The sequence below is a fragment of the Notechis scutatus genome, chromosome 1 (assembly GCF_049901735.1).
Source record: "Notechis scutatus isolate UNSWTSFEM ecotype Mainland chromosome 1, rNotScu1.2, whole genome shotgun sequence".
Classification (NCBI taxonomy): Eukaryota; Metazoa; Chordata; class Lepidosauria; order Squamata; family Elapidae; genus Notechis; species Notechis scutatus.
This window is the reverse complement of record NC_142009.1, coordinates 24,616,674-24,630,913: the sequence shown is the minus strand read 5'-3', so window position 1 is coordinate 24,630,913 and position 14,240 is coordinate 24,616,674. Positions and strand designations below refer to the sequence as shown.

The window sequence follows — 14,240 nt, the reverse complement described above, 5'->3', positions numbered from 1 at the left end:
CTCTATGTTCCAGTTCACAGAGACTCAAAAGAATGACATATTTGATATAAATATTATTTTATTCTACATAAAAGTTCATTCATAAAAGAAAGCCGTTTCCCCCCTGAAGTTTGGAGGTGGTGAGGGAAAGACATTTGGGAACAAATTAAGCACACAGAAAGAGAGGCGCTGGAATGTAGAAAGGAAGCAATAGAGGATTAGTTCCAGATTCCCCAAACTGGAAAGTGAGACGAGGGTCACAAGAGACAAGGGCACTTAATTCACATTGTACAGCAACATTACAACTCTTAGGGAGGCCTCTATGACATCATAGGCGAAATGTCTTCCCCTGCAAGAATGCTGAATACTGCAACAGGTGAGACTACAGTGGCACTTCAGAGAGTGGTGTTTTTTTTTTTTTTTTTAAGATTAAAGATGATTGACACATTTTCTCTCTATCTGGAGAGATTCCTGAAGCACAGATGTCCTAGTAACAGCTCTATTTTTGACATGCAACAAAGGAAGGTGTGAATAGAGGGAGAAGCAGTAGCTGCCCTGGTGCTGCAGCAGAACTTTTGCCCGTGCAGAGAAGTTAATTAAGGTCACCCAAACCGGGAAAAAATTAAGGAAGCGGCTTAACAGTTTTAGGTAGGGGAACTGCCATGAGCAAAACTGAAACTTGATTATTCAACAGAAGTTTTCAGTATTTACTGACAACTATGGAAGGAAAAACCACCACCTATTGGCAGGGAGGAGCCAATATCTGCAACCAGTCTTCCAAGTGTGAACCTCGCCTAACAAAAATGGTTTTTGAAGCTCATCTGTGCTACGTTACACCGTCTTGACTGATTCCTGCAATGAGGATTATGTCATCTTGCTCTATCCTTGAGAAAACTCTGTTGGAGTTTCTTGTTCCCCAATAAGCCATTTCTGACTAAGGCAAACTATGATGAGAAGCAAGCATCCCTTAGGGGTGAGGATAAGAGAGCAGGTCCTTGGTCCAGAATTTTGCTGTATTATTGTATGAAAGATACTGCTGGTGGTGTGAAGCAGCTGGAAGAGCCAAGTTAAGATGAGAGAGCAGGGATGTGGGGTGAAGGTTTGGCAATTGGAATAATAATAGGAGGCAGGTTGTGGCATATAAAAGGGAGAAGATGACCCACCCCACCAGTTTTGTCATCAGAAGCCAGTCCAGGAAGCGCCTCTAAGAGAGGAACACTCCAGCCAACCACCTGGTAAAATCCTCAATTAGCCCACAGGGGGAAAAAATAAGTGGAATTTGATTAAAAACAAGCCTTTTGCTGTTGGACAATGCAGTGGGCAGGTAAAGTTAGGTACCCAGGTACTGACAGTGACATTTTACAGTGGCAGAAGCTGGACTAGCCCAGTTGGTCTTAAGCACAGAGAGGCTAATTCTAGGCCAAGGAGGTTTCAGTCTCTGGCATAGCTCAAGCACCCAATATGTGTGTTACAGGCATGATGTCAGCTGTAACTTCTGGAACGAGGCACAAGGTTAATACGATTCCAACCTTCATTGAAGGCAGGGTCCTCAGCTATTTATTCCAGTGGGCATAACTGGATTTTCAACACGCCACAGCTGCCCTTCTCCCAGTCACAAAGTACCATTTATCAAGAGGGCAAATGAATGAGAATTCTGTTTGCTTTCTAACTCAATTGCTAAAAAAGTTTACTACCAGCCTGATTAACTTTCATCTTTTTTTTGCAGCCACCATTTTATTTCCAAACGTATAAGGACCAAAAAACCAACTTTGAAATAGAACATTTTAAAAATAAAATCAGACAGAAGGTCTTGTAAGGACCAAGGAATGCCATGGACACATTAGTGCCAGAAACATTTTAATAGGCCCTCCATATAAGGCTGCTTCTCATAATATTTTAAAGTCGGATTTGTTGTGGTGTGTGACGGAAGAACTGCAACTTGCCTGGAATACATTTCCAAAATACGCATTTGCAAATTCCCATTTCATCATCCACCAGCCCTTGTTTAACATCCAGAAGACCTAATTGGATGTGGTGAAGCTTACCTTTGACTCCTCCAATTTAGCTGGTTGTTTAGAAGTTAAATATTAGTGGTTTTCGTCCTAATTTCACGTTGCAGGTCACCTTCCTGCTTTTTTTAAAGCAAACTAACCTTGAATGACGTTTTAAACAAATACATTATATTTTGCTTTACAGGAAGGCAAGAGAAAAGAAGCCCAGTGGTGGTTCTTCAGAAATTGAAAAAGGGGGTGAGGGTTCTGCTGAACAGAAACGGCGCTCAGGGCAGAACTGTGGAAGACACAGATTTGAGCCGGGTGGGCTGTACCCATCTTTTATTCCTGGCTGGGCAGCTGCAGAATTAAAAACAAATACAGAGTAGATGAACAGGCCTGCAACACTACAAAGAGGTCCTTGCCCACAGCTAAAAAAAAGAGGAAGACTGGCCTGATTGGAGCTAAGCAGTGGACACAGTTCTGGTGACAGATGATGATGACCAGACACCTTGTTCCTGCCAGGACAGGGACTGGATTAACTATGCATAGCTGTTGTAGCAAACTCTTTATTTTGGGGACAAGAAAGAGAATCTCACTGGAAGGGAAAGGGGATTCGGTTTGAGGAGATCTGACCATCAAGAACAGGTCAAAAGGTGGTGGAACTGCCGAAACCTTGAGCATGTCATGCACAAACTGCCTTCCCACCATCCCCTCCCCCAGCACCATCCCTCCCCCAACACGTACACTGTACTTAACACATAGTGTTAACACAAATAATCATGCATTAGAGACGAGAGTGCTGGTCCGCCAGTTCTCTCCAATGGCGGGTACAGGGTTTGGATGGGCCCAAGTGGGTGATGGGCTGGTTGGCTCCAGTGCTCCTATTCATCTCCTTGCTCCCATAAGCGATATTCTCGGGTGGTTGCAGGCCTTTAGCCAAAAATCCCACCAATAGTAGAAGCAATGACAATTCCCAGGATGACGCAGCAGATGATAATCATAATCTTCTTCTGCAAGAGCAAGGAAGAAACAGCAATAACGCAGACTTGAGAGGTACTCCTGAGCTCGCATAGAAAGTTACACCAAAGGGAACTGCTCTAACTCCCTGAAGTGATTTGATTCCAGATAGCTCACCTACGGGATGCCTTCATCGCTGTTCCTTCTGTTATGTTTTTCATAATTTCAGTAAGCGGGCCAGGGATTGTATCATATCTATTTACTAGTTATTATTTTCTATTTACTAAGTTTCTATTTACTAAGTTTGCATTACTATTACTATTAATCCTCCCATCCTTCCTTCCACCCATCCCCTCCCACTTATGACTCCCACTTATGACTGTATGACTGTAACCTTGTATCATGATTTTTACTGTTTCCTAGTATAATTTGATTGCTTATTGTACCCTATGAGTATTATTAAATGTTGTACTTTATGATTCTTGACTCTTGACGAATGTATCTTTTCTTTTATGTACACTGAGAGCATTTGCACCAAGACAAATTCCTTGTGTGTCCAATCACACTTGGCAAATAAAGAATTCTATTCTATTTTATTCTATTCTATTCTTCTATTTATTTAGCTTAAAGAAATTGAATGTGAGTGGGTTTTTTTTCTCTTTCTCATCCATCTCTTTTTCCTTTCCTATCATGTCGTATTTTGATTGTTAAGTGTGCAGGCAGTGACTTAATTCTTCCTTTAGGCTGAAGAATATGGTAACAATGTTAAAGATGTCTTTAAATATATATTGTAAGAATCCTGTTGGCTTTAAGATGGTTTAGGTTAAGGGGCCTGAGAAAGGCATTTTGGAAGCTATTATTGGTCCAAAATTCAGCCCCTGCTGGATGATGAATGATGACACAGCGGAATAACAGCAATCTTATAGGAGCTGGACTGTAGCAGTTAATCTCTGGGTCCAGTTCAAGGTAATGATTATCCTCCGTTTGGAGCACTTAGCAATAGCACTTATATACCACTTCATAGTGCTTTATAGCTCTCTCTAAGTGGTTTAGAGTCAACATATTAACCCCAATAATCTGGGTCCTCAATTTATCGGCCTCGGAAGGATGGAAGGCTGAGTCAACCTTGAGCTGGTCAGGATTGAACTCTTGGCTGTGGGCAGAGTTAGCTTGCAATACTGCATTCTAACTGCTGTGCCACCATAACTCCTTTCTCATGGTTTATCTTTATGGTTCAGTTTCTTGTTACCTTTAGGCTTTTCTGAGGCAGAAAGAATCTACCCATCCACTTCATGCAATTTATGCGCAGGCTAGAGTCCCTCCTGAGAGAGGTCCATAGAAAAGAGGTCAGGAGGCAGAGACACCTTAGTGGCAGTTTCCAAGGTGAGGCTGGCCCTTTCCAACAGCCCGTTCAGAAAGTAGCCATGATTATGCTATTCCAATGGGCCTTTGGGCCTGGTACAGAGTGGAAGTATCTTCTGCTTTAAGGGCTGAAGCAGGAGTGGGGAACAGTGGCTCTTTTATGACTTGTGGACTTCAAATCCCAGAATTCTTGAGCTAGCCCTGCTGGCTCAGGAATTCTTAAGAGTTGAAGCCCACAAATCATAAAGGAGCCATCGTACCCGATCTCTGGGCTAAAGGATGGGGTTTTATTTGATTGATTTAAATCATTCTGACTGTTCTGATTTTGATCTTATTATGAGCCACCCAGAGTCCTTGGAGGGGGCAGCATGTACGCTATTATAAAAAAAACAAACTGCCTGTGTTGAAAATGTGTATTTCCAAGGGCTGATGCCCGAGTTGCAGTGTTTGAAAAGCAACACTGGGAGGACCACTTCCAACAGCAATCCATTGTATTGACCTAGAACAATGCTCAACAAATGGGAAGGGAAGGCACAATTTTCAAGACCAGTTAAATAAAAGAGAAAACACACAAGAGAGAGATGGAAAGGTTAACATATGAGCTTGTGCTAGAGGCTTCTTGATTAGGGAAGAGTGGGTGAACCTTGTAATCTATGTGTCTTTGTATTTCAGGGGTGTCAAACTCAAGGACTTTAGGGTGCTTAAATCTGGCCTGGAAATAGCCAAGGACTGGTCTGTGGTGCGTCTGGCAGCCATAACAGGGTGCGGGGGGCCCGTGCATGCCCCCCACGCCCCATTTTCGGCCTGGATGGCCTCCTGCAGCACTCGGCCAGCCAAAATTGGGTGCAGGGAGAGCCACTCGAGGCCCCCGTGCCCTGTTTTAGCCAGCAGGGTGTCGCAGGAGGCCGGCCATCCCATCTCCCCCCCTGGCCGGCCCACGGAGGAGAATTACAATGCTGATCAGGCGCTTGAAGAAATCCAGATTGACACCCCTGTTGTATTTCAAGGCAAATCAAGGCTGTTGAGCAATATGAAGACGACAGTGCTTGCTTCTGTGCAAGTCTTAATTTATTCACCACCATACTTCCCCACACTGGCCATTGCATCTCTGGGACACCACAGGATGGCTTAATGCCCCCTCCCCCTCCTTCTGCACAGACCACCGATGAGTGCTTACCCTCCGGGCTTTGCTCTGGTACTTTACAGCTTTTTTGGTATCTGACACGGCTCTCTCCACATAGTCCACGGAGTGTTCCACGTTATATTCAATGCGGTCGATCATCTCACCCTGCACAACGGGGGATGCACACAGATTTCAAAAAAAAAAAAATGGCTTGAGGGATGCTGAGGTTCTCCATTACATCTTTTCTCACGTCCACGTGGAGTGGGAATGGTGCTTTCAGCCTCCTTCGCCCTGGCATTTTCCGCCAGACCTATCATCTGAAGGAACAAAAGAGAGCAGAATAGGAAGGTTGAAACTTGGTGGTTTAGGGCTGGATGTGGGGCAGGGAGGATCCTGAGGCCTCACTGGAGTACATGATGTCACATGCCTCCTTATCTAGGTAGTCCTCAACTTACAACAGTTCACTTAGTGACCGTTTGAAGTTGCAACGGCACTGAAAAAAGTGACATGACCATTTTTTTCAGAGTTATGTGATCAACATTCAGATGCTTGCAAACTGGTTCATATTTATGACCGTCCCGGGGTCATGTGATCCCCTTTTGTGACCTTCTGACAAGCAAAGTCAATGGGGGAGCCAGATTCACTTAACAACCAGGTTAGTAACTTATCAATTGCAGTGGTTCACTTACAACTTGGGCAAGAAATGTCGTAAAACGGGGCAAAACCCACTTAACAAATGTCTCACTCAACAACAGCAATTTTGGGCTCAATTGTGATCGTAAGTTGAGGACTACCTGTACATATTCCTCAACAGCTTTTATCCTCAAAATTATGGCAAACTGAGATGGCATCAGAGCTGTTCATCAACTCAGACAAAAAACATGCTCCCACCAAGTTATTCTACTTGTACCCAGCCTGCCACTGCATCAGAAGTTGGTATTTTTCCTCTTCTGCCTTCATCCCTGTTAGTTTTTCTGTTATGTCTTTCAGGACTTCAAATGGGTGGGTTAATAATTATCTCATTTTAAAATTGTATTTATTTTATTTTTAACCCACCTTTTACAGAGGAACTCAAAGTGCTATACAAAGTACACCCTCGTTCTATTTTTTCCTCTATCAGAAAGTTTAGGCTAAGAGTGACCAGCCCAAAATCCTCTACATAACTTCTGTACTTGAGGAGAGACTCAAATTCACATTTCTCTGCTCCTATTCCAACATCTTCATCACCATACCACATTGGCTGGTGTATCTTTGAAATGTTTAGATCAACAGCAAAGGAAAATTTTTTAGCAATAATTAATTTAAAAAAACCCTGCTTTAATATCATTTATTATTGCTTGGTCCGCTTCAGGCTTTATTGTTCTAAATTTCTTTTATTGTTTTATCATATGTAGTATCATATTCATACGTTGAAGAGGCCTCAATGGCAGAAGTACAGATTTGAATTTGAGACTCTCCAACTCTTTATTTATTCAGGATTTATAGTTTTAATGTGAATCCCAAATGCTTTTCAAATGCTAGAAAGGTGAAGGTCTCCCTTTTCCTGTATTTTCATCTGCACCTGATTATAGGGTGGAGGTGCCTAGACAAAGATTCTAGAGTCTTACTCTATTGTCTGATAAAATATACACATACACAAAGGAATGAAAACACTACTCCATAAAAGGCACTCAGCATCACAAAAGCACAGCTGCTGTGGTAGCATACCAAGAGGCAGGAAGAAAAGAACCACAAGTGCACGCAGAGAATGTCTCCCCACATGTATCACAAAGCAGCACTCATTAAAACATACAAGACATGCTTGTAAAAGTAATGTTTACAAGTAGTTCTCTACTTATGAGCAGTCATTTAGTGACTGTTCAAAGTTAAGACGGCCTCCTCAGAAAGGATGTTTTATGGCCCGTAAAGCAGTTCTGGTCTTCGTAAAATGTCCCCCCAGCCCATAGGTTGTGTGATTGCGATCTGGGTACTTGGCAACCTTTTGACCGGCTGCCAAGTTCCTGCAATCGTTTGATCGCTATTTGCAATCTTCTCTGCCAGCTTCCCCAGAAAGTCAAAGGAGAAGCTGGTAGGAAAGTTTGGGGGCTGCTGCCCATGCCAAGATGGCTCCCTCTCGTCTCTGGGAGCTGGCTGAATGAGTTGCCTGCCAAGAGGAGCTGAACTCCTTTGGTGGCATGAAGAAATGGAGCTCAGATTCTGATGATTTGAGCTCCATTTCTACATCCTGTGGAAGGAGTTTCCTTCTGCACATGCAGGAGAAATGAGATCCTTCCACAGGGAGCAGAAACGAAGATCAGATCCTGGTGATTTGAGCTCCATTTCTGCACCCTGCCAAAGGCGATCTTTTCTGCATGTGGAGCAGAGATGACATCCTTTGGCAGGCAGCTCTTTCAGCCAGATCATAGAAAGGAGAGGGAGCTGAAATCCGAGCAGAGATGGAGAGGCCAGTGCAATAAAGTTAGCAGCACAGAGTGCCTCAGGAAGGTGGGGTAGGCCCTGGAAGGCTTGGCACAGGCTGTGTGGAATGTGTGTCCCCAAAAGCTGAAAATCCTACTTGGGTTTTGGCAAGGAGAATTTTCAGCTCCTGAGCAGACAGACAAACCCCCTGCCCCAGGATTTCCCCTGCCAGGCTCCCTGTACTCCTTACCTGGGACTCCATCTGCTTCATGACTCACACAATTGGTTTCATGGTCCCATCTGGGAGTGTTGAATCATTGAGTAAATCAGTCACATGAGTAGTCATGTGATGTCTCACTCAATGACCACCTGACCACTGAGATTCCATGCTCAATTGTGGCCATAAGTTGAGGGACTGTATCTGGAACTTTTATGTTGTTAGAAAAGTACAATGCGGGAAGCGGTGGGTGGGTGGGGGGCTCTGCTTTCTGTTCTTTCAGGTGTTTGGCCTAGCTGACTTGAGATCCTTTTCAATCTGCCTTGATAACCTTTGACAATTGCAGCCTCCCCCACATCCTCTCCTGATGCATGGACCAATTCTCAAAATTTTCAGCAATGGCCATGTGGGTGACTCTTCTGGGAAATGAAGATTACGCAACTTGCTGAAGCCTTAATCACCCTTAACTAGCTTAGCAATCTTTTTTAGCTATGAAGAGAAATCCAAGAGGAAGATCATCATGCAAGGAAAGATTGGGTCATTGAACCTGGTGTTGTCTTCAGCTGAAAACAATTACCTTGGATCCAGCCCACCTCTCTTAGATTCCCGAGATCAAGTCTCAAATTTTTTTTATATGAAGCACACATACAATATGCTGCAACACCAACCTATTCTTCCTTCCTCCAGCATCTGCTCTAGGCAAGCTAGCCACTTGGCCATTGCCCTCCCACCTCCCAACAACACTGCAGAGGCATGCAGAATCATGAAGCAGCCATGCAGCATAGACATGCAATTCTCCCAGCTCTGGGAAAATGGGCATTACCTGCCAATACCTGAACAGCTTTATCCGAGTATGCATGGTAGCGTGAGAGATAGAAAGAGGGGGGTCAGGAGTGGTACGAAGAAAGGCTGGGCCAGACAATCAGAAATCAAATGTATTCACCCCTTAAGAGGACGATATCTCCACTTTCCTCTCTGCCTATTTCTGTAAATGTAGCCCACCCACCCACATCCCATGCTTGAAGTCCTCCTCTCTGCTTCCCTCTCTATGGCTTGCACAGGTGGGCATATGGAAATTGACCATGTCACATCATTTCTATTACTGAAGTTTCCCAGGAGGTCATGTTTAAAACAAAAACAGACCGACAGACATTTGCAATGCAATCCGACCTTTTAGAAAGCATTTCCTGTGACAGGACCCCAATTATCGACCTCTTTCCTCAGTAAAGTATAGGTCTTCCCTATCCTGCTGTCCTTCTGACATCAGATAAAAGCACCCAGGCATTTGCTGAATAACAACTCTGCCAGGCAGGAACAGACTTGTCTTGTCTTTTTTTTTTAAATGAATTTTTATTGAGCCTTGTTTTAATTTATTTTTAAAAGAACTGCTTCTTTATTACCTAAAATTGGCTTTAGGTTCTTCTCTAAACCTTCAGAAGGAAGAATGGTTCAGAAAACGAAACAATAATACTGTAACAACACAACATTATCTGGGGTAGGAGATTCTAGCAGATATTCCCTCTTACTATTATTTCCACAGAAATATGTACACAAATTTAGCTTCTTCCAGCAAAAGTTATTAGGGACAATAATATACAAAGCATGATCACACAGTGTAGTGTGAAAAAAATTGCAGGATCAGTTGCCTACACATTGCTTCTTCCTTGTTCCCAGGTCAAGATTCTCTTTTGTCCCTTTTATGGAGAGTCTTTAAGTTCAAACTGCAGCAAATTTTTAACAAATCAGATGTGGTGGCTTGATCTTTACTGGACCATCATAATTTGAACAATATGCTTAACCAAGTCCTATAAGAGTTAAATAGCTGCATTTTGCATATCATTGAAAATATATTTAGTTCTAACTTTTATTTTTTGGAGGGGCTTTCAGTGTTAATCTATGTTTTAATACACCACGTGAAAATAAAAAGGAGTTAATTGGTAAACAGAGTGAGTCATGAAATGAAACCTTCAGATATTCGAAACAGGGTGGTACAGGGAAGTTTGTATCAACAAAAATCTTTTTGTGTGTGTGTGATTCAGGCCATAGAACTAACAAAGTCATTTATCCCAACCCTCTATTTAATGTAGGAACTACAGTGCAAAGATACCATTGCAGTATCTCTAGCAGAGGATAGTGTAGAGACTGGAGGCTAATCAACACAGGACTAAATGTTGCTACCTGGTACGCCAATAAGAAGTCCATCCTTCTGCAGCAGCTCTCACCTGACTTTCCACCAACATGGCCATGTCCATGAACATATCATGAAGCTCACGGATGCTGTTTTCTAGCTTGATGATCTCACTGTGCCGTGTTTCAATCTCATTCAGTGCCTGCTTTGTAATGTTGGAGTCCATGATGATCTAGCAAAAAAAAAGGCAGCATTGGAACACTAATGGCATATGGTCCAGGTAGACTTTCCATCCTGGGTAGATATTTCTGGAGACCACATTCTCCTGATTTTCCGTGGCTGGCTAGAACAAGTTTATAAATTGATGAAAACTGACTTCCTAAAAAATTATGGTTTTCTAATGCAAAGAGCTTCTAGCACACATGGATTCATATGTTGGTAGGCAATGAGAGCATACATCTGAAGAATCAAAGAGATACCGAATATCATTGCTGTTCTTACACTTCCATGAAGAAAAATTTCAGAAGAGAAAAAAATGAAACTGCAGAATTATCTATACCATTAACAACAATAAATTGTGCATGCATTATCATTGATGAATTTGCTACTTAGACTAACCAAACAGGCTAAAATAACATATAACAATAAGTCATATAATGAATGTTTTTCATATTTTCATACCTAATGATTCTTCATATTTATATAACCAACCACTTCACAATCAATGACTTTGAGTGATATACATATACTTTCACAACCCACCTAAAGTCACTGAAAGAATTACAAACAAATACAATATGGAGGGTACTAGCATCTATAACTTGTTCAAAAAGTGTTTTAAAAAATCCTGGTTTAGGACTGCATGCTAATTCATCCAACATATATATTTATTTTAAAGTATAGACATAAGAATGCATGCTACATCTACAGAACATAAATGACTAAATGGTTACTGTACATAATCTGGAAAAACATATCAGGAGATTGTCATGGATGTCTAAACATGTAATGCTGAGTTCCATAGAAAAAAGGTGGAATAAACATGAAATATTGCTAAGCATAGGCAGTGGAAGAATAATATCCCAGAAGTCTTTGACCATCAGCCATTGTTGATTTCCTGGTATAGTAGAACCTATATTGCAAAATCAAAAGTCAAAGTAAATAATTGTGGTTCTTTACTATGGTTCCATGCCAGTAGAAGGAGAACTTTTACCCTTATTCATGATCCTACTTTACTTTCAACAATCTGACACTCATTTCTGGCAACACAGCTCAGCCCTGGTGGTGGTGCAGTGGTTAGAATGCAGTATTGCAGGCTAACTCTGCCCACAATCTGGAGCTTGATCTTGACAGGGCTCGAGGTTGATTCAGTCTTCCATCCTTCTGAGGCCAGTAAAATGAGGATCCAGATTGCTGGGGGCAATATGTGGACATTGTAAACTGCTCAGAGAGTGCTATAAAGCAGGGGTTGCCAACTCCTGGTCCATGGTCCAGTGCCAGGCCACAGCCCATTCAGAAATGGGTCGCAGAAGTGGTGGACGAGTGCACAAAGTTGAATTTGTGAAAAGTGGCATACATGTCAAAAACCATTCCCTCTCCCCCACTCCACCTCCACTTGTCCACTGAGCTGGAAAGGTTACGGACCACTGTTATAAAGCATTATGGCAGGGGTCCCAAAACTTGGCAACTTTCAAGACTTATGGACTTCACCTCCCAGAATTCTATGCTGGCTGGAGAATTCTGGGAGATGAAGTCCGCAAGTCTTAGCCAAGTTTTGAGATCTCTGCATTATGGAGTGGTATATAAGTGCTTTTGCTATTGTAAGGACTCAAAGATGGCACTGCTAGACTCTACTCTCAGAATGAGTCTAGGGAGAGCCTCAATCATCCAGGTCACAGCTGTTCCACAGGTACTTTTTCAAAAGGCAACTGGACTTTGTTTTTAGGTGATGGAGTTGATGCTGCTGACAACTGGTCTGAGAGGAGTTTGTGGATTTTGGGGAGTCCATATATGCATGGAGTAGCTCTCCTAGGGTAAAGGCAGTAATATTGTGGCTTGTCAATAGCCTTGCCCTTCAGTAGTTGTCACAGGAAACCAATGACCTTTTTCTTATAAGTGCTGGTAGGATCTCTCTTCGGGGTCTCATACGTAGCAGTGCCCTTCAGAAGAGTGTCCATGTTAGCATTTAGTCATCTGTGTTCAGGATAACTGTGCATCTTCCTTTATCAGCCAGCAAGATGGTGATGTTTGGGTCTCTTCCTAGGGACGTCACTGCTCTTCTTTCTTGAATCGTGAGGATGTCCAGTTGCCTTTTGAAATGGCACCTTTGGGTCCACTCTCAGCAGTGTGGACAAAGAAAAGATTGGCCAAATCCCAAGGCAAAGGGAGAGTCTGCTTACCCCAGAGGAGAATATAGCTGGATTCCCACTCTCCAGCATGTCCTCCAGTTCCTCACTGGTGGTGGTCCTGCCAGCTGCGAATGATAATTAGAAGTTAATGGTTGAACAATAGAATCTATCTTTCCTTCCCAACATCCAATAGTTCAAAAGTCCATATTTCTTCCTCAGATCCTTTCAGAGGATACTCATAACCTGCCTCAGTTATCCTTTCCAACTTCACCAACACCTCAGCAGAGAACCCAGAACTAAGTTCAACAGCCCACACAAATGTATCAATATGAACCTTAGCCCACTTAACACAGACTGCTCAGACATACTGTAAAATTGATCAAAAGCAATTAGCAAGATTTAGACAGTGCATATCCCTCAGTAGAAAGTGACAGTGCATATAGAATCAAAATTTCAAATTTCATTTTTTAAAATAAAAGCCAGGCCCTAATGTGACCTAGTGACACAAATTTCCTTGTTCCCCATCCTTCCTTGGTACAATCTAAATATAGTATATTAAATCATACATTGCAATGTCCTACCTGTCAATGAATACTTCAGCTTCAACCAAAGCAATATAAGAGCACACAATAGATACAAACTCAAAGTTAACCACACCAAACTTGATTGCAGGAAATATGACTTCAGCAACAGAGTGGTCAATGTCTGGAATACTCTACCTGACTCTGTGGTTTCTTCCCCAAACCCCAAAAACTTTAACCTTGGACTGTCTACTATTGACCTCACCCCTTTCTTAAGAGGTCTGTAGGGGGCGTGCATAAGCACACCAACGTGCCTACCATTCCTGTCCTATTGTTTCTTTTTATTTTTCTTATATGTATTTACATTTACATTTGATTTGATTTGTCAATCACTTACAAGATATAGGTATAAGAATAAATATAGTTTTTAATACATGAGATAAATACTTATAAGAAAAATAAAAAACAGGCCTCTTAGGAAGGGGGTGAGGTCAATAGTAGACAGTCTTAAGTTTAAAATTTTGAGGGTTTGGGGAAGAAATCCATTTCATGTATTCATAACTATGTCTATACTTATACCTATTATCTTGTAAGCGATTGACAAATCAAATAAATAAAAATGAATAAAAAATAACGATGAAAGCATGGGCATTACACAATCCTCCCTTTACTCACTATGTCTGCAAGGAGCTTTTTTCTAATTCCTAGCCTTTTTTCTAATTCCTAGACTTCTATTTTTTCCAATACACGCTGGTGCCCCTCCCGCTTTTTGATACTTATCTACTCTCTCCTCCTTTTATGTTGAAAAAGCCGCCTGGACAGAGCAGACCTCAAGGCACCACACGTTCTTCTGCAGTTGGATACACTTTGCCAGTGACAGCCTACAGACAGAAGAGGCAGGGGGCCACTTCATAGCCTCTTATCCAGCTCTCACACACAAGAGTGCCTGGCTTGTTTGTGGTCAATAGGAAAGGAAAGGAACTTTGCTTGCTCCAGTCTGCAATTGGGCCAGCCAGGTACCCCAAGGATCCCTAGTGGAAGCTGACAAATGGCGACGAGCACTTGTGATTTGTATGGTCTAAATCAGGTTTCCAATTTAGCATGTTGGTTGAGGAATTCTGGAAATTGAAGTCTACACATCTTAAAATTGCACAGGTTGAAAAAGACTTATCTAAATTTCCCAATCACACCCAGCATTTTATTTATTAAGTCAT

The 14,240-nt window shown here is 42.2% G+C and overlaps 1 protein-coding gene across 4 annotated transcripts in view; it reads right to left on the bottom strand.

Annotated features, from left to right (window-relative positions):
• Positions 1-43: 43 nt before the first annotated feature.
• The window catches only part of STX1A (syntaxin 1A), a 58,433-nt gene continuing 44,236 nt past the window's right edge, over positions 44-14,240 (bottom strand). For 2 of the 4 annotated variants that reach the window (XM_087958975.1, XM_026671663.2), the window contains exons 7-10: positions 12,557-12,630; positions 10,252-10,389; positions 5,470-5,580; positions 388-2,983 (exon numbers count right to left, since the gene is read on the bottom strand). In XM_087958975.1, the coding sequence (XP_087815101.1) occupies positions 2,906-2,983; positions 5,470-5,580; positions 10,252-10,389; positions 12,557-12,630 (401 nt within the window). In that variant the 3' untranslated portion in view covers positions 388-2,905. Of the gene's footprint in view, positions 2,984-5,469; positions 5,733-10,251; positions 10,390-12,556; positions 12,631-14,240 lie in introns of all 4 variants that reach the window. The other 2 variants (XR_015748330.1, XR_015748332.1) reach the window with 2 other exon arrangements.